Below are 26,012 nucleotides of genomic sequence, written 5' to 3'. Positions count from 1 at the left end.
CCGTGGTGTATTTACCTTTCTGGCATAGGGCAGCGCCACCTGATACTGACGCCGCGGCTACCATCTTTATTACAGGGCGCCAGGATATTACATCATATCCTGGCGGTCCGTGGCTTAGTGCAGTCTATGTGTAAATGGATCAGTTAGGAAGATCAGAGACCAACCCTGTAACCAGCCTACTGAGGAGCAGCATACTGGGGGGCTGATCACACAATAGGTCGATCTACCTACTATTTTACTGGCACTCCAATTACGACCCCACGGAATCTACCAATACTAACAACATGGAAGCCGTCTCACTAGCTCACTGAATATACATTTGGAACTTCCCAGGCTTGGCCACCTCTGGGCGAGTGGCTTCATATAGGGTGACACAAGCCACACATACAGGAAAGGGGCCGGTCGCTGTGGGGGCGGGAACTGGGCGGGGAGCAGCAGAAAGTAGTCAAGGAGTAGGTGGAATGTGGCCGTGGTCACATACAGCTCCTCTGCCTGGAGAAACAAGAAACTGACCTGGAGACCCGGGAAGCAGAGCTTCACCCAGAGACTCCAAGTCAAACCCGTAGCGTGCCCAGGTATGTTTGTGAAATAAGCGTGCCTCTCCTTCCACCCCTGATGCCATCTCTCCCCCCCTCTGATGCCCCTCTTTTCTAGGAGGTCAGAATGTTTGCTGGGTATGAGGGGATCGCAGGGTTCTACAGCCCTAAAAGCCCCGATAATGTGTATAGAAACAGCAGGAAATGGCTTTATAAATTAAACTGTAAATAAACCCCATTATTATTCTTCTAAACGGCCCACTCAGTTACACAAATGCCCCGCAATAGGGCATAAAGTCATATAAAAAAATCTTGATAGAACCCCGGCCACGCCTTTAAAGTCTGATCCCTGCTTTGGCTAAAGATCAGGCCAGGCCTCAGCCCTTTCTCCAAATGTTAAAATTATGGAAATGTATAGCATTTATATTAGAATTCAATAACAATAAAACATCTAATGATTTAATGATTTGGATATGGCCAATAATAATGGCATTGCCAGTACACCCCTCCCAGACAATCCCAAGATATACCATATATGGGCAAGTAAATAATAAACACATTTTGCTGAAAAATTTGCTTGCAATAATATTAACGACTTTTAATGTTATTTATAATACATTTCAGTGCAGGCTACTGTATAACTAGGCTGGGTTTATCCGCAATTACTGTCAGTTTACAAAGGGTTAAGCCGCGAACCCCTCGGTTTCCCCGCCCTCCTCATTCTCCCGCCCTTTCTCCGCGTTCTGCTGCGCCTTCTAGAACGTGTTACATTGTTTCTAGATTTCACTCTCCGGATTGGCTGTAGCCTCTGTCTTCCCTCCGCGCTGTGATTGGTTTGGCGGGATCAGTGCGCGTTTTCATTGGCTGGAGATGTTTTCTCTTGGGCCGGAGATTCCAGCTGGTAACTGAGTTTGAACTGGCGGCTGGGAGATAGGCGCGCATCGTTCCATAATAGGCCTGTTATATATAAATATATTACCTATATATACATATATAAAATATATACGGCACCTTTTATTGCGATAATGAATATAAATAATACAAAAGCAATATTAGTTTATTGTAATGTTTTCTTAAGCTCAATAATAGTCACTTTTAACTAGAACTTAAATAAGACGAATATTTATACATATATACAATATATTGCTTAGGTACCTATACAGGTATCTAAGAAATATATTTTATTGTGTGTGTGTGTATATATATATATATATATATATATATATATATATATATATATATATTGTTACCTAAGCAATATATTTTATTGTGTGTATATATATATATATATATATATATATATATATATTCTAAAGAATATTATATTAATATTAATAAATGTATTAATTTGTATATATATATATATATGTAAATTAATAAGTTTATTAATATATATAACAGTATCTAAACAATGTATTCTGTAGGTTAGTGTGTAGGTAGATATTTTATTATTATATATATATATATATAGTCATTATATATATATATATTATCTATAGCAAATAAAATTATATTTTATTATATTATTCTTATATATTTAACTTAAAAATATATCTTTTTTTAAGTTAATTTGATGTACTATAGGGCTAGATAAATATTGGATTAAACTGCCGGCTCCTAACTTTCTGTGCTCTCTTATTCTAATTTGTGACGATATGTTTATTTCTGGCCCCTAAAAAATCATAGTCGGCTCCTCCAAAATAATATATCCGGAGTTGGGTTTTTGATTATAATAAAGCCCCCCTTTGGTATTATAGATTAACCCTTGTGTTTGTTTCCAGATTCAAACATCACGCTTTCACTTTTGAATGGACTCGGCTGGAGAAGGAACCAGCGCAACCGCGAGGAGAAAACAGGAACGCGACAAAGCGCCTGCGCAGAAGCGCCCGACGCGCTCCCAGAAACTCTCCCCAGCGGCACGTGTTATCCGACAACTGCGGGAAACCGTCTTCCTCCATCCCGATACCCGGGCGACCAAGGTCAGCCTCAGCGGGTCCCTTGCAAACCCTTTCAATGTTTCGGAGAAGTCCAGTCGACCCAGCAAGCACTGAAAGTGGACTTAATCCATAGTTCCCAATATTTATCAATGTGATTGCTTATAGATTTAGATTGACAGCAGGGATGGGTTAATTGGAAGTTTTACTCTTCTGAGAGGGTGGTAGATAATTGGAACAGCCTCCCAGCAGAAGTGGTAGATGCTAATACAAGGAGGGAATTTAAACATACATGGGACAGGCAAACGAGAACAAGGACTGATTCATTACTGTTATAGTGTCTAGAATACATTTCAATCTGATAATTGTATCTTCTCCAGCGCCAGGTCCTTCATCAGTCCAAAAAGTATATAGAAGAGCTTGAAAACACGCTGGAGAGCCTGCTGAAGATGAGAGGTGAGACCGCGAGAGCACCGAATCCAGACCGTTTAATAATAAGTCAACATCTGAACATGGCTGACCTTGCCATGGCCCATCTCCCTTGATCTGTATGTTTAAAAGTCGGTGGGTGTCAATGGATTGTGTTAGCGTGTGTGAGCGTATTGTGTTGTGTGTGTTACTGCATGGCATTAGCATGGCAACATGTAGTGTTAGAGTGTCTGTATGTGTGTGAATGGGGTTAGAATGTCCGTTAGAAAGGGTGTTAATGTTTGTCGTGTTAATGTTAGCATGTGTGTGTTACTTTATGGTGTTAGAGTGTGTATGTGTATGTTAATGTATGGTGTTCGCGTGTGTGTATGGGTTAGTATATGGTGTTAGCAAGTGTTTGTGGTTGTCAGTGTATGATGCGTTTCTTTGCTTTTTGTCTCTTTTTTCTCTCCTAATCTTGCTTTTAACAGATCATTTCCACCCAGAAGACAAAATACCTTGCAGTTTGGAGGACGTCAAAGAGGAATATCTGCAATTTTATTACAGTGACCTCGGGTAAGATGAACTTTAATCATAGAATTAGAATTATTCTCCATCATCAGGTATCAGCGTATTCCTGCACGGTTAGGATATAGACCTACTTTGACAGCTTCCGGCCATCATATATTTAAAGAAAGCAACATTTATTCTCCTACGGAGATCCCCAAATGTGGAATAACCTTCCAGAAATCCTCAACTCTTAATAATAATAATAGTAACTATAGTTACTAGTAATAAACTAATATAATTATATTATATATATTATAATATTATTATTATATAATAATATAATAATATATATCATATAATATATCTGTTTATAATTATTTTTATAAGTTTCTTTTGTAACTGTACATGTCTTTGCCCGCCAGGACATAATTTAAAGCAAGATATATCGAAAAGAAAATGAATTATTCTTCCTGGTTAAACCTTTTATAAATAAATAAATAATTATATAATAATATAATAATAATAATATATATAATTTTTCTTAATTATATATTTGCTATATATTTTTTATTTTTTCCTTCCTTTGGAAACATATAACAAGTACATTGTACTATTTTAAACAATTTAATTAATTTGTAGCTTCTTTAAAATACATTTTCAATGAACCATTACAAGACTTGTATACTTAATCCCATCGTATCTGGGATTAAGTATACAAGTCTTGTAATTGTTAATTGGAAATGTATTTTAAAGGAGATACAATCTGCAGATGGATTTTCACGTCGCAATAACGATAATAAAATCGGAAATAAAATGTAGAATAAAGTGACATTTAATGAAATCCAGGAATAAATCTGCGTTAAATGTGCGTTTAACAGAGCCAGCCCTTGCAGGCATACTCCGTGTAGTTGGCTTTCCCTGAGTGTTACTCTTCCCAAAGCAAGTTCTGGTTGTTGAATTGTTTGCAGAACCGTACCAAGCCTCGAAGCGAGGTCCGAGAGCGAGTCCGCCGTTTGGTTCCTTCAACACCAGTGCGAAGGGGACCTCCGGAACGATGAGGAGGAGCTGAAACCCGAAGAGACCCTGTCTCTGGAATGTTCGTCGCCAGATCTGATGGAATTCGAGAGGTAATTGCAGTCATGGAAGTTCCGCGACCAGCGTTCTGATGAGGTCACAGCCAGCCCTGTTTCTGCGATGCCCTTCGGGTCACATACATGTTTTATGTCGGGAATGTCCAGAATTCCGTATTTATCGCGCAGGTATCTCCTCTTCTATAAACAAACGGTGGACATGTTGGTAGAGAGCGGAGTGGTGGCTTCGGAGCAAGTCACCCACCCTGTGGTTTCCAAAACCATCTCGTGCCTCTGGCAGGACCTGTCCCAGGAGGGCAGAGCGGACCTGTACCAACGCTGCCGTCAGCGAGCCGACAGCATGGCGTGCTCCCTTTCACACACCAAGGAGCCGGGCTCTGCGGAGGGCTGTATAAGAGACAGCGGGGCAGAGAGCCAGGAAGCCAGTGGTTCTTTTGTTTCATCTACCCCCGAGGAGGTGAGCGCTAATTTCATACGTGTCACTATCCTTACGTCTCACGGTATGGATTGCTAAATCCTGCTCTACTACTATGGTGGTGCTATAATGGTTAAAAGTGCCGCTCTTACTCCGTGCCCTTTAACAGGACAGCTACAATCATCGTTATATTGTTCCAGCCCAAACGCATGGATCAATGTTTAGTATGAAGGTATAGGTTTTGGGGGGGGCATGCATATTGCATAGTGGGATTGCGAGCAATGCGTTCTGGGATACACATGAATGCGTGCAAACACCCGCCGGCATAGATGCAGTTAACGCTTTAGATGTAACGCCGACGCTCGTATATAAATCACGCCGTATTTAACGAGATAACAATGTAACGTTTTAACTCTTTGTACATCAGATCCTTTTTGAAGATGCGTTTGATATCGCCGCCAGCTTCCTGGAGAGCGGCGCAGTACAGAATACGTCCAGCCCTAGGTAACACATACAATGTAATGAAGTTTAAATTGCCCTATATGCCTGCATCAGTCAGTGAGCCCCCCACCACCACCACCACTATATTACACCTGAGCCCACCTTGTATGCCAGAGGTGCTCCCGGCCCTCCCAGGCCCCTCGGTTATCGAGATGCAGGTAAATTCCAGCTTTAACATGTTTACCATTATTGTTTTTTGGGAAGCTCCGCGCATGAAAATGCTCCTTGGGAAAGTCCAGAAGTCGATTCCCTGCTTTATGGGCAAATCGTGGGTTTCCTGCGGTCTCGTTTCTGTTCTTACGCGAAGGTAACAATATTCCCAATCCTTTCATAATATCAATAAAGCTTATTATTTAAATAGAGTTTTGTTGCAAATGGATGAAAACACCCTAAATATAAATACAGAAACGCCAAAGGGTTTTTGTTTTTCCTTTTTTTTGTTTTTTTCCTTTTCTTTGACTATTTTTGATAAGGGGTCTGGTCCCAAAAAGTTCTGCTGACCTCCTTGCAATGCACAGAAGCGCTGACAGGTGGCGGTATTGCACTGAGCAGAAAGTAGGGGCAGGTATAGCATATGTATAGGGACAAATGTATAGTCATCACCACAGACTCATGGGAACTGGAGGGTGCGGGAGTGGAATCGCCGTATTGTGCTGTATTTATTGTCTGTAAGGGTATTCACTAAGACTAGGGTTTGCACAAAAGCGGAGCGCCTTTCATATTGTATAGTAAAAGGGGAGCTCCCGCCAGTGATTTTTATCAGCCATTTGTATGAGTTCTCGCTCTGTTATCTTAGTTCAAGCTGCTAGACAAACATCCCGACTCCTTATCATACTGCCTGTAGGAAACAATAGAATGTCTCAGTCTTAATCACCCAGTCGGACTCTCTGACTAATGAGAGTCTATGGAGGAACGGACTTCATTAGCATCGCCATAAAGCATCAGCTCAGTGTGGTGTTTGAGCCGGGAAAGTCACCGGCGCCTCCAGGTCTGCAGATAAAGGGACAAAATAAGAACAAAAACAGGTTTTTGACCTTTTTCTGATAAAAAAAAGAAACAATTACTGATAGACCTCTCTATTTACAGGAGGAGGCCCTGCAGTATGATTACGAGACCGTGCTGCTGAGATGCACGGAGACCTTCGATGATGAAGACGATTTGTGAGCTTTTACCAAAAGTTTGGGTAAAACAAAGCGCGGGGAAATCAATAACCCTTTAAATGTCATCGCAAAACAAAGAGCTGCGCTAACAACGGAACGTGTAATTGGGCGAGAACGTCTGTACCCGTTCGTCTGTGACGGCGCGGGACAGCGAGGCTCCATTACCGTGCCCACCGGCGGATACGATGAGCCTTTTTATGCAAAACTAACCTTTTTTTGCAAATGTTTTTAAAGTTAATTCCGAGGGGGACTCTACTATTCTGTTTAAGAACCGAAATAGAGAAAATAACTTGTTTTATTGTTCTATAAGGGGTTAATTTTTAATGAGTGTTTTAATGCGCAAACCTCTTCCTGCAGCAAAAAATACTGTTTTCTAAACGAATGTCATAAACCCAGTGGGTCTTCCACGTTGAGAAAGTAAAGGGCAATATTGTTAAAGAACAGTTGGGTTTGGTACAGAGCTCTAAGTGGTGCAATCGCCGTGGAGACCGTCAGAGACGTTCCCGCCGATAGTTCCACTTTTAGAACTTTGCCCCAGGTTTGCCCGTAAGAAAAGCGAGCCTGGCTGTTACTTTATAACATGTCTTTGTAATAATTCCTTTAACACAGCACTAGAAAAGATAAATGCCCCCAAAAATATATTTTTTGGGGAAAAAAAATATATCCGGGAACAACATAGTTCACTTGCGGAATAAAACTGTTTGTTTTTGTATATTTATGTATAGATACGCGCAGGAATGTCATATTTAATTCGTTGGTCTCCGTTCAGATAAGTTATTTGGTTTTAAAGAGAAAAGAAAAGGAGGGAATATAATAATAAGCAGTTTATTAAAAAAAAAAAAGCAAAAAAAAAACAACTTTAAATATAGTGAAACTACGGTATTTAAAAAGCGTGTACAGATTAAAAAATATTTATGATGTTGAAAACATGTAAAGGAATTCTATTAAAAATTATGTTTATTATTATTATTATTTCCTTTTTTGGATGTTCTAAATGAAATGAAAAATGTGGTTATATGAAGAGATTGAGCGGCCCCGCCAGGCATTTGCCAGATGGCCGGTCCTGGCCCTGAACATTATGACTATTTGACTTCATTCTATAGAAGCCCCTCCTGGAAGAACTGGCCCTGCACTATGTATAGGTAAATCAGCGGGACGACTTTCAAGAAATCTCCCCGCCTGAACTACGCATGATAAAGGCCCCTCTCGGCCCTTCTTGCAAACTCGATGGCGGTGGCACTTTCATAACCCACAGCAAAGCCAGCCATATCAAAAAAAAAATTTCTTCTACAACTTATAACAAAAAAAAAAAATTATAATAAAAAAAAAAAAAAGTGATTCTCCCCCCCCACCGCTGCAAAAATTCTGGGAATTTTGAAAGTTAAACACGAAGCAAACAAAACGGACATCTCACTCATGGAGAATACGGACGGGGAGTCTCATTACCATCGTACGGCCTGATGAATATTTGCCGTTCTCTAATAAGACGCAACAAATCGTCTAAATGAACAGAAAAATATGAAAACCGCCGTTTTTTGGTACAAAAAGGAAAACTAAACAACTCTTTTGGATACAGTTTATTCCAAAACAGGCGATTGAGGGCAAACCTTCGCTTATGAAACATCTCTAGTGATTGTTGAGGAATAAACAGTTTAACGAGAGCAAGATATACATGGAAAGGCAGCATCCCTCTCGCTACACCAGCCATCCTCTTCACCCCCCGACAGCCACGTTTCTCTGGGATATCGTGGGTCGGGTCTTAGAACCCGAGCGTCGAAAGAATTCTAATTTAGAATCCACAGTTCATCGAACCTTGTTGCCAACGGCAGGATTTTGATCTTTTTCCCCCCCCATCAAGAAAACCCATAAACGGGAACACGTAGGACAAAGGGGTTTATACGATAACATCATGAAGAAAAGCGTATAAATATTATTTCTCTTCTCATTAAAATTATATTATTTTTTTTTTTAAATTGTTGCTTTCGGTTTTTATTTATTTTTTGGGGGTTTTTTTAAACCAAATCTGGAATAACTTCACTTGAAGGACGGCGGAAAATACATTATTTTCAGTGTTTTGGATCCAGATGCCAAGGTTTCGAGTCAGCCGCCAGACTTTACGGAGCTGTCCAAGGACACAATGCCAAGAGCGGTATTCACGCGGTCCTTTTGTGCCACGGGGTGTAGATATAAGTCATACATGTTCAGAGGTGGTTCTCTGCGTATTTTTCTAAGTGCCCGTTTTCTTGGGCAACGGCAAAGTTTTGCTTTGCGGGTTTCGGGCAGAACGGGATGTATCTGATCCAGGGGGGCGAGCAGATCTTGGTGCCGATTCCAAAAGGAAGGTCGTAGACATCGCTGACGTCCGGGCATTCGTCTGACTCTTCACCGTTGACTTTATTCCATGCGTTTATTCCTCGTTCTTCTTTGGTACCTGCCAAGCAAGAAAGTCAGGACAGAAAGTCAGGACAGAGATGATTATAAGGATTCCATCAAAGGGAAATAAAAATTCAGAAAAGTAGAAAAAACATATTAAAAAAATAAATAAATAATAATAATAATAATAATATATATATATACTTATTTTTACCTGGTATGGTGTTATCCAGAAAAAACCCAAAGAATCCACCAACGAACATGCCGGTGGTTAAAAGCACCAAAATCACTTGGTCCAGCTGAACAATTCCTGTGGAGCAGAAACATTCGGTTAGAAAAAGGCGCCCTTGAAGAGGTAAGACTTTAACTAAAGAATCCTACTTTTAGGATATAGTGTTTGAATTTTTCATAATTGATTTTACCATTTTTTTTTTAAATAAATTATTTTTATTTATATTTCCAAATAAACATTTATGAAACGCAAATATCTGCAAAAAAATAGATACAGATCATCACTTAAAAATAAAAAATTACCTGTTTGCAAAAGTTCTGTATTTTTATTAACCCAGTTGGGAATTGTAAGCCCGGCAAAAATAGAAAACCCAACTATAAATATGTTTCTTGAGGAATTCATATCTGCAAACTGTGAAAACAAAATTAAAAATATGCTTAAAAAAATATTTCATGTATTAAAAGGCTATCAAGAGGGAGCAATGGGTATTTTTTTTTTGCATAAAATATATGATTCTTGCTCTTTTACAGTAAAAATAAATTGTGTGTTTTTAATTCCTGCATCGTCAATGCCAAAACGAACAAAAAAAAAAAAATGGCAATATCTGGAAAAACAATTGAAAATGCATTTTATTGAAATTGAAACTAGCGGTTTATGTTATATCTGAGCCGAAGATCTTCATAAGAAAACAAACTCATTTTGGAAATGGAGACTTCTGTTTACCTGCAGATTAGAGATTCCTACAGCAGCGATTACCCCAAACATCACCAGGAACATCCCTCCTATCACTGGGGTGGGAATAGTGGCAAATACCGCACCGATTTTACTGAAAACCCCCATCAGCAGCATCAGAATTCCTCCCGAAACGATAACCGCTCGACTTCCAACCTAAAACATACAATGATACGTTGTATCCGCATGAGTTACCATATTGTGGGGGAGGGGAATCACAAACAAGTAAATTGTGGATTGTGATATAAAAATTGCAACACACAAATTAATTGGAATTCACAAGAATCCAGACAAAAAGCGGCAATGAACGAGGCCGGCGGTTTTCGGCAGTCACTAAGCGTTCCTAAGGCTTAATTCTGTCTCAAGTTTTAAGGCAAAATACTGCATTTTTGGAATATAAAATGGGCCTGGTCATCAGATATGCCAATTGTTTCAGGAAAAAAAAAAAAATTTTTTAGGGTTATCTGGGGAAAAACAGGCAATTTTATGCACTTACGCGGGTGATTCCCAACGCACCAACGTTCTCGCTGTAGGAGGTGGTTCCGTTTCCAGTGCCCCAAGCTCCGGCCAGAAGACACCCGATCCCTTCTATCCCTATGCCTCTATTAATGGCGTGTTTCGGAGGAGGGGGTGCCCCGGACAGACGCGCACACGCGTGGTAATCCCCGACGGACTCGATCATGGATGAAATCACGCCGGCTAAGATCCCAAATACTCCAGCAAAGCTGATAGTTGGCAGCCCCCACTGTCCTAAAATACAAGATTAGAGTTCGTAAGGTTATTGGAAATTAATCAAAACCAACAATATTAGCGAATACGAGATGGGATTTAACGATGGACTCTAAAGGATCCAGTACTTCCCAGATGCGACTACTCAAAATTTAGAATGGGGAAGACTCCGAAGAATTTAAAAGGACCCTGTCCTGAGACATCAGTCAACCAAGTGTGATGGCTTCTACCAAGGACACGATGCAAGATACATTTTGGTAGAAAATCAAGACTTAATTGGTCTTTAAAGCGAATAAGGATCTGCCAAACCAAGGCGATAACCGGTACCTGGGTAAGGGAAGCGGAACCACGGAGCTTGGGATAGGACATCTCCCTTAACATCCGTGCGAGCAAAGTATCCATAGCTGTCAGGCTTGGAAGGAAGGGCGTTGGTGAACGTCAAGATGAAGCAAATGAGCCAAGAGATGGAAATTCCGAGCAGCACCTGTTGGAGACACAAACATGGAGACCCGTCACTCCATGACTATTCCAAACAGACCCAAAAGGAGTAGTAAGAACGTCCATCTCTGCAGAACCTCCGGCATCGGCACCTCCAGCATCCCGGTTAGCATACAAGAAGGTGGTTCTTGGCTCAAAGTGCTGACCGCCATGATGTCTTAAAACGAATCAGAACATGCGATAACGGTTATTGCAAGATAAAGCTACTCACTGGAAAGATCTGAAAGAGGTAGACCTTGGAGATGTGGCATTTCTTAGCTCTGGAGTAAGACGGGACCGGCAAAGGCACGTTTCTCAGATACTGAGAAAATAAAACTATGAAAAACGTTGTCCTAGAAGAAGAAGAAGAAAACAAGAATGACGCTCATGAAAAAGAGAAGCTGTCTCGGAAAAAATATATTTTATTAGGAACATCGTAAACTATTATAGCGTGATGTTCAGAGAAACATGGAGGTCACGCGCTGAAAGGCACTGAACGGAAACCTTAATGGATTCTTTATCAGGTTTATGACAAAGTCTTTAGCCAGAAAGACACCGTGAGGACCATCTGTGGAAGTTGGCTGACACCTATTACTGGTTCCTACTCATCTCCAACTCAAGAGCCTTTCCCCCCCAATATGAGCCATGAGGTCCACGTTGGCCAACCTGGTGACCATGAGTCCCAAGTATGGGTTCTTACATGGCGGAAATGCCCCAGTGCGTTCCGGCGTCTCTCCCCGCAGACTCAAAGAGAGGCAGTCCGATGAGGGTGATGGTGGGAGCGATGGTCAGAGGGCCGATGAACCTCATGAGGAACCCAATCAGTCCCGAAAATCCCACGAATATTTGAAAACAGGAAGCGACCATGACGGCCCCCTGAACCTGGAAATTAAAGAGCAACATTACAAAGGTGGCTTCAGGCGACAGAATATGCTAATGAAGTCCATTCCTCCATAGACTTTTATTAGTCAGGAGTATCTGGTTTGGTGATCAAGACTGAGCCATTCTATTTTTTCCCCACAGATGTTGTGATAAGGAGTAATGTTTTTTGTCTAGTAGGTTAGGTTATAATCTCCCATATTTACTAAAAGGAAGACGGCAACTCAATTCTTATTATTCCAGGAAAAAAAAACAAAAAAAAAACATAAACCCGATCAAGAACAACAACTATATATAAGATGCATAAAAAACATGTTTTTCTTGCGCGGGTTATTTATTTACCTTAAACCACTTTATAGCCCCAATCATTTCTTTTATGACTGGAGCAACGTTTAAATTATTAATCTGGAACGTCTAGCGGCATTTTTTAGGCTATACAAAGAAAACATATGGGATTTAAACTCGGATATCCGCGGCGTTTGTCTGCAATCCACAAATTATCCAAAAAGTTTTTAGCTGCCACACCCCGGTGAACGTAATGGGGCTAATTCTCACCTTGTTACCCCCAAAATCCCCTCTCCAGGTCAATTTAGCCCTTTAGTGTGTCAAATAGGTGTAAAAAATAGTAAATATAATATAGTAAAATAATAATAGTAAAAAAATGGTAAAAAAAAAAAAAATAGGAAAAAAATAGGAAAATAGTAAAAGTGTAAAATAGTGTGTAAAATGTACTTTACTGAGAAAGTGGTGGATAAGTAGAACAGCCTCCCAGTACTGGTAAAGGCCAATACAGTGATGGCGCCAAGGATGACATTTTACCTCCCTTATCCTCGACTGCCAAAGCTCTACAAACTCCGGCGACGTGGCATTCACCATGGTGGCGTTTTGTGTCCATTCCGGGCATCTCCACTTCGGTAAAGACAGCATGGCCAGAGTCGGGGTCAGGAAAGTAAACGTCCCTCCCTGCAGGATCGGGAGCCTAGAAAACACCAAAGGGACTTCAGAATAATGGCGTCCGGAAAGAGCCGAGGACGATGGCTGAGAAGTAACAATGTATCCTAAAGCCCCCCCCCCCGCCATTACAATGGCTGCCAATCCAATCAAGAACCATCAGCAACTAAACAATAGTGGAGAGAAAACTTAATGGGGGGGAATAAATAAATGATATATATTAATTGTTTATGTACGATTTGCATGACGGATCAGCTTTACCGGTTTAATTTTCATACAGCTTCCTTATACAATAACAGCGCGAAGTTAATATGTGACGCATTTTACTCCTCGGCGTAGGGAGTAAAAACAAACCCGGAATACATTAAGCTACATTGTGGCAAAACACTCCAAACGTCATTCCCGAGGATCCTTCCTGCAGTCCCGAGGTTTCATATTTTTACGCATAGAGAAACCCGAGACTTATTTTAATGATCTGTTCTCGTTAATTAGAATCAGATCTTTCCTCCTCCATCTGTGGCATCTGCCTCGGGCGAAGTGTCCCGTTCCGTAGGTTATCAGGACCTCAGAGTTCTTTTCTTCTAATGGGACCAAACTGAACAGGAGACCTCTGAGGTCAACTAACAAAAGTCAAGAATCTAAGTTGCTATAGGTGGAAACATCTAAGTTAACCCAAAGAAGGACCACCCCCAGCTTGTCTTACAAAAACGGATAGCAATGGCCCCCGTAGTTAAAGATGCTGTTCCACTTGGGGTTCTCTAGAATGCGGGGTAGAACCCGTAAGGAAGCGTTTACCTGACTCCAAAGAGAACCTGGAGAAGGGTGCAGATTCCGGACACGAAGAAGATGGTGCTTATCAGGTGGGATTGCGTTAGAGGATCGTGCGTCAGGCAGAGATCTTTGGACAGGATTAACGGGATGGCGACGAGCCCACCCAGGGCGGTCAGATAATGCTAAGGGAAGAAAGCGCGTGGGTTAAAGAAACGCAACCGCTCGCTAATCCCCCCTAATCCCGCAAAAAATAAAATAAAAAAACCCCAACATTCTAAAAAGGTGGAAATCAGCCTATGATGGTTGATGAATCACTATAATGAAACTTCTCTACTGATAGGGGGGTAGATAAGCGGAACAGCCTCCCCGAGGAAGGTCAATGAAAACATAATGGCGGATAGAGGAAATTCTGACTATTTAAGTAACGAACGCTTGTCCAAAGTACAGATTCCACGATGTTATCTGCACGATGTGATGAAATACGTTGATTAAAAGTTACAGTAAAGAACATGGTCTCATTTTTATAGACTTTATAGTCTTTCGACACAATAAGCGAATGTTTCCGTCAATGAAGAGTCTAGTCTTCGCTGCCATATTTGTTTTGGGCCACGTCGGCCTAACCTGTCCATTTTAGGTCTAGCTCCACCCACTTCCTGCGAAAAACCGCGTCAGTCGTGTGATATTTCGGGTGACTTTCCCGGCTCACACACCGCACTGAGCTGATGCTTTATGGCGATGCTAATGAGGTCCGTTCCTCCATAGACTAGTCAGAGAGTCCAGCTGGGAGATTAAAACTGAGCATTTCTATTGTTTACAACGGGCAGTGCTCCGACCATGCAACCAGGAAGCAGAACAGCAGACGGCAAAACCGTCATTCTTGTACTCTTCTACACCCTGAATATGAATATTCATCCTTAACTAATATTATTAATCTCTGATTAATAATCAGGACTTACAATAAACCTTCAAGGCGGATTTTTTTTACCTGAATTCCCAAAAGTATGCAGAGGTACCAGGGAGGTACGTCGGTTACGGCATAAGCCAGTTTGTTGCGATCGTTGTCGGCGTTGCTTTCTTTGATGGATTGCATCTCTCCTGTGTGTTTGGTGTCGTACACAGACATGATATGATAATGGTTGGCATCTTCTACCTAAGAACAAGAAGGTCGTTGATTAGGGACAAATCAGGTAGAGCAGTGAAATGCGTTGGCTTGGCTCATGCTGGCCCCTGATTGGCTCACTAACCGCTCTCTCTCTATATATGAAGCATCATTCTATTATATATTATTTAGACAACAATCTGTGTATACGCAGCTGAGTAACGAGGAGACACAGGACCGTTGACTGTCTCCATCGTTGCTGGAGATGTTGGGATGGAGCCTCCATCAGAACAAAGCTTTCATCTCCCGTTAACCCAACGGGTCCGCACATACGTGCGACGAGTCAGAGCACCACGATTTGGCATCATAACCCCCTACCCTGTGTGCCTAGAAAGGGCAAACTGGCAGGGGACATGAGCAGGGGCGTAACTAGACCCCTCAGGGCCCGGGTGCGAGAATCTGTTAAGGGCCCCCCACCCCCCCCAAAAAAACATGATTTTTACCCAACAATTTTTTTTCAACAAATTCAATTTACATATTGAATCATTTCTGTAAAAAAATCAAAGAAAAAGGGGCACATGTTCAAAGGGCATAATCAAAGAAAAAGGGGCGCATGTACATAGGGCCCTTTTTGTACATGCGCCCCTTTTTCTTTGAATACATAAATAATCTTTCCACCAAAACAGCCTGACTGTGGCATTTTTGCCACCAAAACAGCCCGCCTGTGGCATCTTTGCCACCAAAACACCCCGCCTGTGGCATCTTTGGCCCCATAACAGCCCGCCTGTGGCATCTTTGGCCCCATAACAGCCCTCCTGTGGCATCTTTGCCACCATAACAGCCCTCCTGTGGCATCTTTGGCCCCATAACAGCCCGCCTGTGGCATCTTTGGCCCCATAACAGCCCGCCTGTGGCATCTTTGCCACCATAACAGCCCTCCTGTGGCATCTTTGGCCCCAAAACAGCCCTCCTGTGGCATCTTTGGCCCCAAAACAGCACTCCTGTGGCATCTTTGCCACCATAACAGCCCTCCTGTGGCATCTTTGGCCCCAAAACAGCCCTCCTGTGGCATCTTTGGCCCCAAAACAGCACTCCTGTGGCATCTTTGGCCCCAAAACAGCCCGCCTGTGGCATCTTTGCCACCAAAACAGCCCGCCTGTGGCATCTTTGCCACCAAAACAGCCCGCCTGTGGCATCTTTGGCCCCATAACAGCCCGCCTGTGGCATCTTTGGCCCCATAACAGCCCACCTGTGGCATCTTTGCCACCATAACAGCCCTCCTGTGGCATCTTTGGCCCCATAACAGCCCGCCTGTGGGATCTTTGGCCCCATAACAGCCCGCCTGTGGCATCTTTGCCACCATAACAGCCCTCCTGTGGCATTTTTGGCCCCAAAACAGCCCTCCTGTGGCATCTTTCCACCAAAACAGCCTGACTGTGGTATCTTTGCCCCCCCCCCTTACACATCCATGCTATCTCTCACACACACACACACACATATATATTAATTCACAAATATTTACTCACTAATTCACAGATAATCCATTCAATCATTCAGATATTCATACATTGATACTCATTAATTCCCTCATTCAGATACTCATTTACATATACTCATTCACAAACATTCATTCACTCACTCCTTCACAGATATTCATTAATTCTCTCACTCAATCTCAAATACTCCTTCATGCAGCCTCCCCTTACCTGAACAACCGAAGATGTAAAAAGTATGTGCCGCTCGGCGCTCGCAGACCAACTTGTTCAGTGCATAGGGGGAAGCAGATGCGCAGCAGGGTCATGTGACGTACGTCACGTACGTCACGTGACTGTTGGATTCCTGCGTCCCCCGGCATCCTCGTCTGCCAGTAAGTAGCGGCCCCCCGCGGAATTAATCGTGGGGGTTGCCCGGGCCCCCTAGAGTGGCGGGCCCGGTAGCAGCTGCTGCAGGGTTAAGGGGCAAGTGCCCCTTTTGCCCTGAGTTATAGACGGCCGTAGAGGCCGCATAGGCCCAGTCAGTCCGGTCCTGACTGGGCCTATGCGGCCTCTACGGCCGTCTATAACTCATAGACCTTGGGGCCCCTTGCCGCCGGGGCCCGATTTCGGGCGGCCCCTTGGCTTGGGCCCCCCTGCCACCGGGGCCCGGTCGCAGTCGCGACCCCTGCGACCCCGGTAGTTCCGCCACTGGACATGAGATGAGACCTTTACCAGGCAACTAGACCATAATACGAGTTCCCTGCAAGGGTGTGCAAATATATAATGTTATAACTCACATACATATATTTAAAAAAAAAAACAACTTTTTACATGGAACTCTTGATAGCTATTTATGTTACTGAATAAGTTATTCAGAAGAAGAAGTTTAATTTAATTTATAAAGCCGTTTCTATACACATTATCGGGGCTTTTAGGGCTGTAGAACCCTGCGATAGCCTCATACCCAGCAAACATTCTGACCTCCTAGAAAAGAGGGGCATCAGGGGAGCACAGAAGGGTTTGGAGTCCAAAGAAGGACTGGCCAAGCTAAACAGGGACACTTGACAAGTATACACCAAAAGTCGATTACAAATTCATTGTGTGACAGACACTTGTATGCGATTAATGAAATCAAAACTGTTTATCAGATAAAAGGAAGGGGTCTCTGGTTACATTGTAACTGTGAAGTAAAGCCCCCCCCAGTGAGTTTTTTTCCCCCAGTAGAACGATAATAACTGGGGAAATGCTGAAAACCGGAATATAAATAACACGGGAAGTCAATAATTCTTCAAACTGTAGTTTGTATGATTAACGGCCCAAAACGGTTAGTTGGGCGTTTTAAAGATTTATAGCTAAAGTTTGTTTGCAGTCATCTGCTGCTCCATCTCAGGCCTCGACCGGCCATCAGGCACACCGGGCAAATGCCAGCCGCGGGCACACCGGGTAAATGCCAGCCGCAGGCACACCGGGCAAATGCCTGCCGCAGGCACACCGGGCAAATGCCAGCTGCGGGCACACCGGGCAAATGCCAGCCGCAGGCTACGCGAGCAGGAAAACCCAGCGCGGGGTAGGCTACCTTTATGTCATCAGGCAGCCGCTGGCCTTAAAGTGACAGGGTCGCCCCGTTATTTCCAGTCCGTAACGCTACCTCGGTAGAGGGACAATAAAAATTCACAATAACAACATTATAACCCATTTACACCGGGTTCTGCACAAAGCCTGTACCTGGGGGCTCTCAGGTTTGGCCCTGAGTCTCGGTGTGTTTGCCCCAATCTCAGGTGGAGGAGGCAGATTCTCAGGGTCACACCGTCTGAAGCTGACGCCTTCTCATTCTACCCCCGCTGTGATCATATATAAGACTCCTAACTGGTGCTTTTGCTCCCTGTATGTTATGGTTGATATCCCTGCTTGAATGCAGGTGACTCCACTAAGCATATCTTTAAATTATGACAAGTCAAGGTTTCCACGAGGGCCGGTATTAGAGACGTTTGGGTAACACATTTGGCGAGTCGCTACATAGAATCTTCACAACGGGCTATTAAAGAGTTAATATTTCTAACTCATTTAGACAGTTCCCCGGTATGACATACATGTTATATTATTCATGTATAATAGCACCATCATATTCCATAGTGCTGTACAACGGACAAAAAGACGTAAAACACAACTATTCGACTTACAGAAACGACAGGTGAGGAGAGCCTTGCCCAACAAGCTTACAATCTATTGAATATTTATGACTTTAAAATCATTGCTGGCTGGTTAGGGTTCCCAAAGCAGCCCCCCACCCAGGAATCGACTTTTACGCGTTTCTGATCCCCCATCTATAACGTGCCTCCCCGCTTATGGGGGGGCTGTTTACTCTCAGTGAAATAATCAGCGTCCTTCTGTGCGTTTATACATCCCACATACTGCAGGGGGCAGCGCTGTCCGTGGTGGTCCGCAACATGTAGAAATTAGGGGGGGGGGGAGTGCTGATATGGCAACCCCAGCTGCCCCGCATGATGCATTTTTTGTATGATATATTTGTGCCCTGGTGTCATGGGCCATCATAACAAACAACTTGCCGGCATCGCCAGCAGTCAAGACAAATCTACAAATTACAAGCCAACCGTGCACCTGCACGCTCTCCTCTACAACTCCCAATATAGAACTGAAAACTCATACAAAAACACATATATATATTTTTTTTAATTTATTTGTCTATTTATTTATAAGGGAAATGGGAGAAGATAACGTCACATAATTAATTAGTATTTTTTTTTTTTAAATATTAAAAATTAGATAAAAGCAGCACAATTTATTTTAAATTCCATTAAATAAAGGATTTTAAGTTTAAAAATAATTCAAAGAAATCTGATGGAGAATTCCGTGCAGGAACCTAAATATTTGCTGAGATTTTGTGTTATTTTTATCCTTTTTCTTTGTTAAAGAAAAACTCACTTGAAAAGTTGGGTTATCCCGTCCTCCGGCGTCCATCGCTGCGCGTTTCTCTCGAGGGGTGGAAGGCATCCCAAAAAAAATAATTTGGTGCGACCCGCGGAGGAAAGATGTTTCAGGGAAGGTATTCACAGCGCAGCTCGAGCGAACAAGTGCTTCAGATACAAATCCCAACGCCGTCCCTTTAATCGCGAGCCCCTACCTCCTACAGTGCGTTACCCAACCCGGGGCAAGTCAATTAGTAACAGGAACAAAGCTCGGATTGTATTTCGTTTCGGATTATCCTCATGGAAGTGAACCTTGCGATGTTTTTTTTTGTTTGCTTTGGTGAGTTCCGCCTGTCTTTGTCGCTTTTTTCGAGTGTCTCGGCGCGTATGTTCCCGAGAACGCGTTCGAAGTTCTGGAACCTCATCAAACATCTGAAGGATTTAAGTCCGGATTATGAAACCAAATAGATCAAAAGGCTCACAGCGGAGACTTCAGTTATAGGAGCTTCACCAAAACTTTTCTACGTGCCCTATTGCGGGGTATTTGTGTAACCGAGTGGGGCATTTAGAAGAATAATGGGGTTTTATTTCCCCCTTTAATTTATAAAGCCGTTTCCTGCTGTTTCTATACACATTATCGGGGCTTTTAGGGCCGTAGAACCCTGCGATCCCCTCATACCCAGCAAACATTCTGACCTCCTAGAAAAGAGGGGCATCAGGGGAGGAAAGAGGGGCATCAGAGGAGGAAAGAGGGGCATCGGGGGAGGAAAGAGGGGCATCAGAGGAGGGGCATCAGGGATTTTGGGGCACAAAAAAAGAACTGCCTCTCTTACACCGGGACACATCGGAAGTATGAATCCATAGACTCCTAGAAGACACAGCCATCTAATTCCTGCTTTATAGAGTTCTCTGGCCACCAAGGGGTTAATCCCCAGGAAATGTTAGGGATGGTAAATGTGGGTTGATTCGCTCGTTTTCAGATCATTCATCGTTTTGGTACATTTCACTCGTTTACTCCCAGCCGCGCTGGTTTTGTTGAGCAGCATTGGGGGGTTTTTTTTTCTCGGAATTTTTTTTATAAACGCGTGAAAAGTTTTCTAACGGAACAAAATCTCTGTGTTTTACACAAAAAAAGGAAATCAAAATAATTCAGATCCAAAAGAAGTCGCTTAATCGAATGAATTCAAAAAGCTGATTCACTGAGGCTGAATGACATCGCCCGTATATCCGTTGCTCGTTGGGTCGTAAGAAACGCTGGCTGTGGGTAGTGGGAGTGGATGAAGAAGCGTCAGTGACAATCTATCGCTGCCATTCAGAAGTTTGGGGTCATTTAGAAACGTCCTTGTTTTTGAAAGAAAAGCAAATTTTGCCCGTTAAAATAACATGAAATGGATCGGAAATCCAGCGCAGACGGGGTTAATGCTGTAAATGACTATTAAAGCCGGAAACGGCTGATTTTTAATGGAATCTCTTCATAGGCGTAGCCAAGCTGGGTAAATGGGGGGAAAAAACTCCCCTTTTTGGGCTCTGTCCTAGATCCAGAGCAAATCCAGATTCAGACCCCCTCACCGGCCCACCTAAAGACCCCCTATATGACTCCTATAGATCGCTTTGGTGTTGATACGTCACGGATCATTAGAAAGACCCCATTGTGCCTGAAAACTGCCAGCTACGGAATAATTGGCCAACTTCCTATGTGTTTAACCCATCAATCCGGTATGAATGAGCAGCGACGTCCCGGCACAATCACTTAGGGCCCTCCGCTGGACTGGACTTCCCGAAAACATTCCATCCTCCGGAGAAAACCGATGTGAACTGATGTCTATATCCTCAACCGAACACTTAATTCTGTTTATCATTTCTATTTTTTTTCCTTTTCGCCCCAATAAAATGATTTACTGATTGGGTGGTAGTTACATGGAGCAGCCTCCCAGCGGAAGCGGTAGAGGCTAATACAGCGAGGGAATATAAACAGGAACAGGATAGGCTTTTTAATTGTTTTGGCTCCGGTGAAGAGAGCTGGAAAGCCATGAAACTGGCGATTTGCCCGACGTCCTCAGCGGGTTAATAATATAATTTTGTATTATATACACCCAGATGATATTAATGTTTATTCGGATGTCGCAATCAGCTTTCTATAAACTGCGTCTCATGTTATATTGACTTTATTTTCTGGAATTTAACACTTCATTTTCTAGAGAAGAATACAGAGAGTACAGCGCTACGGAATATGATGGCCCTATATATAAAACAATAAATAATAATAATACCTAAAAAGTCACCCGAGTCTAATATTCCAAAGTAGAATAATAATTAAGAAGCTTCATTCCTTAACAAAAAAAAAAACTATAAAATATTGGCCAAGTTCCTTTTTCCCCCCCCTACAAATCAGGAAATTATTATCATGACAATTAACGAAAATTCAAAATTATTGTTAAGAAAATCAACTCCTTTTCTGCGATTTACAATAGAAACCAAATCCATAAATCTTAAAGACTCAGTTTTTATTATTATTTTATATTTTATTATTAAATATTTTATATTTTATATTTTATTATTATTATTATTTTTTTTTTTGAGGATTTACCTTAAAAATGCCGTTTTCCGCCCCGTTACAAAGTTTTCCTTTCTCGGCCATCCTTCCGGCAGCTGACCGGCTCGCTCTGAGCATCCGATGCCGACTGAGCCTCTTTACGCCACATTAGTGACTTTTTAAACGGAGCCTCCCCTTGGTCGCTGTTAAGGGGGTCGATGCCCATGTGAGGGACATTATTCCGTTCCCGGATTAATTTCCTGACAGCAGAACCAATCGCCTTCCACCCGCCAGGGCGCTGCTCTAATGCAGAAATTTGAGATACATTGTATTTTATTTTATGTTTTTTCCCCTCGTTATGGATATTTTTAAATATTATGAAATATATCAGCACTTTAGACCACCCAAAGGATAACATGGAGGGCGTTGGTCCAGCGGGGTCTCCAGCTGCCCCCTGACCTTCTATCCCACCGAGGGGTCCTTCCGTGGTCTTCTTTGTGCGAAGGGCCAAGATATGGCCTCGTATCTCACCTCAACCCATGGGGTTGGGGGTCAACCACCCTATAAAGACCTCCGGAGTATTAACGCGGCCAATGACCCAATAGGACCCTCTACCTCTAGTAAAAAAGTCAGTAAATGTCAGCTTCCGCCCGCGTGCGTTACCACCCTAATTATACCCCGGCTACTAAACATGTTTATTTTAATAACATGGCCAAGTCGCCAGCAGGCCCAGCTCCAGCGGGAAGCCCAAAAGAATGCGTCGGTCGCTCATTACAACCCCCTAACATTTCAGACACCCAGAGAGGGGCACATTGGTTTTAGGGGGTGTGGTTAGAGGCGGGGCTGTGGGCGGGGCTTTACCTAGACTTTTTATGTGACTTTGTGCCTTATTGCGGGGTATTTGTGTAACTGAGTGGGGCAGTTAGAAGAATAATGGAGTTTATTTACCCCGTTTAATTTATAAAGCCGTTCCCTGCTGTTTCTATACACATTATCGGGGCTTTTAGGGCCGTAGAACCCTGCGATCCCCTCATACCCAGCAAACATTCTGACCTCCTAGAAAAGAGGGGCATCAGGGGAGGAGAGAGGGGGGGCATCAGGGGAGGAGAGAGGGGGGGCATCAGGGGAGCTAAGAATCTGGTGCGGTTGGAGGGGGGGTGAAAGGCACCCCAACGCCGGAGTCTCTCGTTGAAGACCCAGAGAAGCAGCTCTTCGCCTGAAGTCCCAGCTGGTTCCCAGGTGCGATCACCGGGTTCTACGGCCCTGGGGCAGAGGGAGAGGCGCGGGGCAGGGCGGCAGGAATTACCCTAATCCCTTTACTGCTGTTGTGTATTCGCCATTGTTGTCGGCGGGATGAGATGATGCTGTCATTGTCTGCGTAATCTACTGCCATTGTGTCGTGTGTTAATTGTGTTAATCTGTTCCTGTTTCTTGTTTGCCAACACACCTGGCAATGTGGTTCATGAACCATGGCCAACTTCAATAAAGTGTACGTTATTTTGCAGTCTGGTTCTTTAGAAGACTTTGCGCTCTGTTATCTGAGCCCCAATCTACTAGACAAATACCCCGACTCCTTATCATACTGCCTGTGGGGAACAATAGAATACCTCGGTCTTAATCACCAAACCGGACTCTCTGACTAATGAACTTCTGACTTCTCTTTCAGTTAACCTTTAAGAGTTAGCTTCTTTTTTTTTTGGTTGTTTTTTTTTTTTTTTAAAAAACTGTTCCACTGTATTCGACATCTTAGCACCAGATCTACAGCGCGGGTAAAATAATGTGTGTTTTATGGACTTAAATCTAATCAGAAGACCACTTCCTCCCCAAAATCTAATTATTCTTAAAGCGATCGCCTCACAATAGCTCTTTGTGTCTCTGAGGGCGATGGGTTCGGATGCGCTGCTTTACGCTTGTTGGTTATCTCTTTTTGTAGAAAAAGCTGTATTTCTTTATGGCTGCTAAAAAGGAAAGCTATTTATTATTATTATTATTATTATTATTATTATTATTATTATTATGTGCCAAAGCAATGCATTTTTGGGTAAGAATGTTCAGTATTTGAAAGGACAGAAAAGTCATTGAAAAAAATATCAAAGCATTGATTTTTTTTATTAGTAATAATAATAATAATAATGATAATAATAATATACCCGCTCACCTCTCATTAATAGTTACCGTAATTGTATATAAATGCATTTTGGGGATTTTTTTTCTTTAATATAGACAATAACGAATTTTCACCTCGATTTCCAAGCAGCTGCGTTTTAGCTTTTTTGTGCATTTTTATATCCATTACATATTTAAATGCAGAATAATACTGAAGCCCACCTTCAAAACTGATTCAAACTATTATTATTAATTATATTATTATTATTAATGGGTTTATATAGCGCCATCATATTCAGTAGAGCTGTACAATGGGATACTGCAGTGCTGAGTACCCACCTTTATATCTAGCTTAGACTCTTCAGTAAGTACGCTTAGTGGCACATTTTATATATTTATATTTTTATTTATATATATATATATTATAGAAGTTTAATAACCCTGGGTTAGTGAATACGGAGAACACCAACAGGAAATGTGCCTCTTGTAACGATGACGCTTTTCGCTCACGGGTCGATTTGGCAAATTGGGACGGAGGCCAACGCATCGCAAACGCCTTAATATCTATAGAAGCGCAAAGTAACTACCGTGTCACCCCCCCGATACAATGTAACATCGCACAGGATACATAGTGAGGATGGCCAGAAGCATATGGAAGGGTCTATCGAAGCATTAGGGCTATAAAGGGTTAAAATCTTAATTCTTGCTTCAGTAAAGAAAAACGTTTTATTCATTCTGGATATTTCTTGTGAGAATCAGTATTTTTTTTTCCTTCTAGAGGTTTGTAAGATTTAAATAAATCTCACTGTACAGCGCTACGGAATATGATGTCGCTATATTAAGCAATAAATAATAATAATAATGGGTCCGAATGGTTCTGAATGAACATGCTGTAGATATTATTTTCACGTAGGGTCCAGAATGTAGAATTCTACCGAAATGGACACGTTTATTGTGCGTTATTAATAATAAATAAATACAAGCATTTTGGGATCCGGAATGGCTGGCCAACAGGGGGTTAAGTTGCAATCGGTTTAATCATGTCACGGTTGTTCAGGGGAAAGATTTGAAGGACGCCACGCAGCATGTGACTCGTGTTCTTGTGAAAGGGGAGCCCGATTCGCAGCACACCAGAGCCACGTGGCTTTCATTGATAGGGATGCAGTCCGTCTGAAAGCCGCCCGTAATACGCGACCTCAAGCAGAAAATCATCTCCCTCCGGAAAGGGCCGCACCGCCAATACAAAATTGGCAGATTTGTGACCCCCCCCCCAAGGGTGCCCTTAACCCTAGAGAGGTGGTAATAATAATAATAATAATATATGTGGATAAACTCAGAAGGGAATCCACGACTCAGTTATACATCCCACATACTGCAAGGGGTCGCAGTTTACATGTATGTGCTGGGCGACACGTCTGGGGGGGGGTTAGTGGCTGATGAGGTCATCAGGTTAACCCATTAAGGTTGGCTATAACACCGCTATCGGAACTCTCGGGACCCAGGATCTTGAAATCTCTACCCGTAACCTGTAGGGAATTTGGCTCCATCAGTGTTTGATTTACTTCTAGCCGCTTACCAGCAACCTCCTGTCTCCAAACGTTCTTCTAAGGTGCAGGGGAATTCACTTTTTGTTTTACGAATCACAGGTTCCATTTAAAGATATCACGAGAATAACGAGACGGGCATCGAAGATGGCGGCGCAGGCACTGGCACCTGGATAATATAGACGTATAACTTGCATTTTCATTCATTTGTTCTACTTATACCTAATAAATCAGCATTTGGTGTTACAACGAGATGCAGGGGTGTAGCGTCCCCCGTAGAAGAGGACACAAGGAGGTAAAGGGTAGAGTGAAATCTCAATGTTTTTGTGCTTGGGGACGACCTCATACGATGCCCCATCTGTGTAGAGCGTAAGCTTCGAGGAACAGGGATTTATCGCCCTTTATTCCTGTAGCAATAGGCTGGCTTGTATTTATCACCAGACAGCGAAGCTCAGGGCCGGTGGACGCAGTCGCTGGTATTCGCTGCTCAGCCTGAAATAAATCCACGAAATAAGATTATTGTGAATGGAAAGAGGTTTACTTAATAAGCCCGAGAAGAAACACACGGAGGATTAATTCTTTTCAGTTGTCTTAAGGTTGGTTTCCTAATTAACACGCTACCTGCTAGC

At 42.7% G+C, this 26,012-nt stretch overlaps 2 protein-coding genes across 3 annotated transcripts; one reads left to right on the top strand and one right to left on the bottom strand.

Moving 5' to 3' along the window:
- Positions 1–2,344: 2,344 nt before the first annotated feature.
- Positions 2,345–6,559, top strand: STRA8 (stimulated by retinoic acid 8). Its single transcript, XM_053462125.1, has 8 exons — positions 2,345–2,515; positions 2,851–2,926; positions 3,385–3,454; positions 4,357–4,515; positions 4,648–4,936; positions 5,322–5,398; positions 5,600–5,702; positions 6,482–6,559. Exons 1-8 carry the CDS (start codon positions 2,345–2,347, stop codon positions 6,557–6,559), a joined length of 1,023 nt encoding a protein of 340 aa, XP_053318100.1.
- A 1,558-nt stretch (positions 6,560–8,117) lies between these two features.
- Positions 8,118–22,147, bottom strand: LOC128490446 (solute carrier family 23 member 1-like). Of its 2 annotated transcripts, none has more exons than XM_053462313.1 (12): positions 21,788–22,147; positions 14,685–14,849; positions 13,724–13,881; positions 12,797–12,956; positions 11,799–11,980; positions 11,331–11,451; positions 10,949–11,105; positions 10,389–10,642; positions 9,884–10,048; positions 9,463–9,571; positions 9,143–9,238; positions 8,118–8,986 (listed from the first exon to the last, which is right to left on the bottom strand). In XM_053462313.1, the coding sequence occupies exons 1-12, from the start codon at positions 21,869–21,871 to the stop codon at positions 8,757–8,759; spliced, it is 1,881 nt and encodes a 626-aa protein (XP_053318288.1). In that variant the 5' UTR covers positions 21,872–22,147; the 3' UTR covers positions 8,118–8,756. The 2 variants fall into 2 exon arrangements, with proteins under 2 accessions (XP_053318288.1, XP_053318289.1); XM_053462314.1 differs by lacking the exon at positions 21,788–22,147 and adding an exon at positions 19,217–19,385.
- Positions 22,148–26,012: the final 3,865 nt, after the last annotated feature.

The sequence above is a fragment of the Spea bombifrons genome, chromosome 4 (genome assembly GCF_027358695.1).
Source record: "Spea bombifrons isolate aSpeBom1 chromosome 4, aSpeBom1.2.pri, whole genome shotgun sequence".
In the NCBI taxonomy this organism is placed as follows: Eukaryota; Metazoa; Chordata; class Amphibia; order Anura; family Pelobatidae; genus Spea; species Spea bombifrons.
This window is presented reverse-complemented; position numbering and strand designations above follow the sequence as displayed.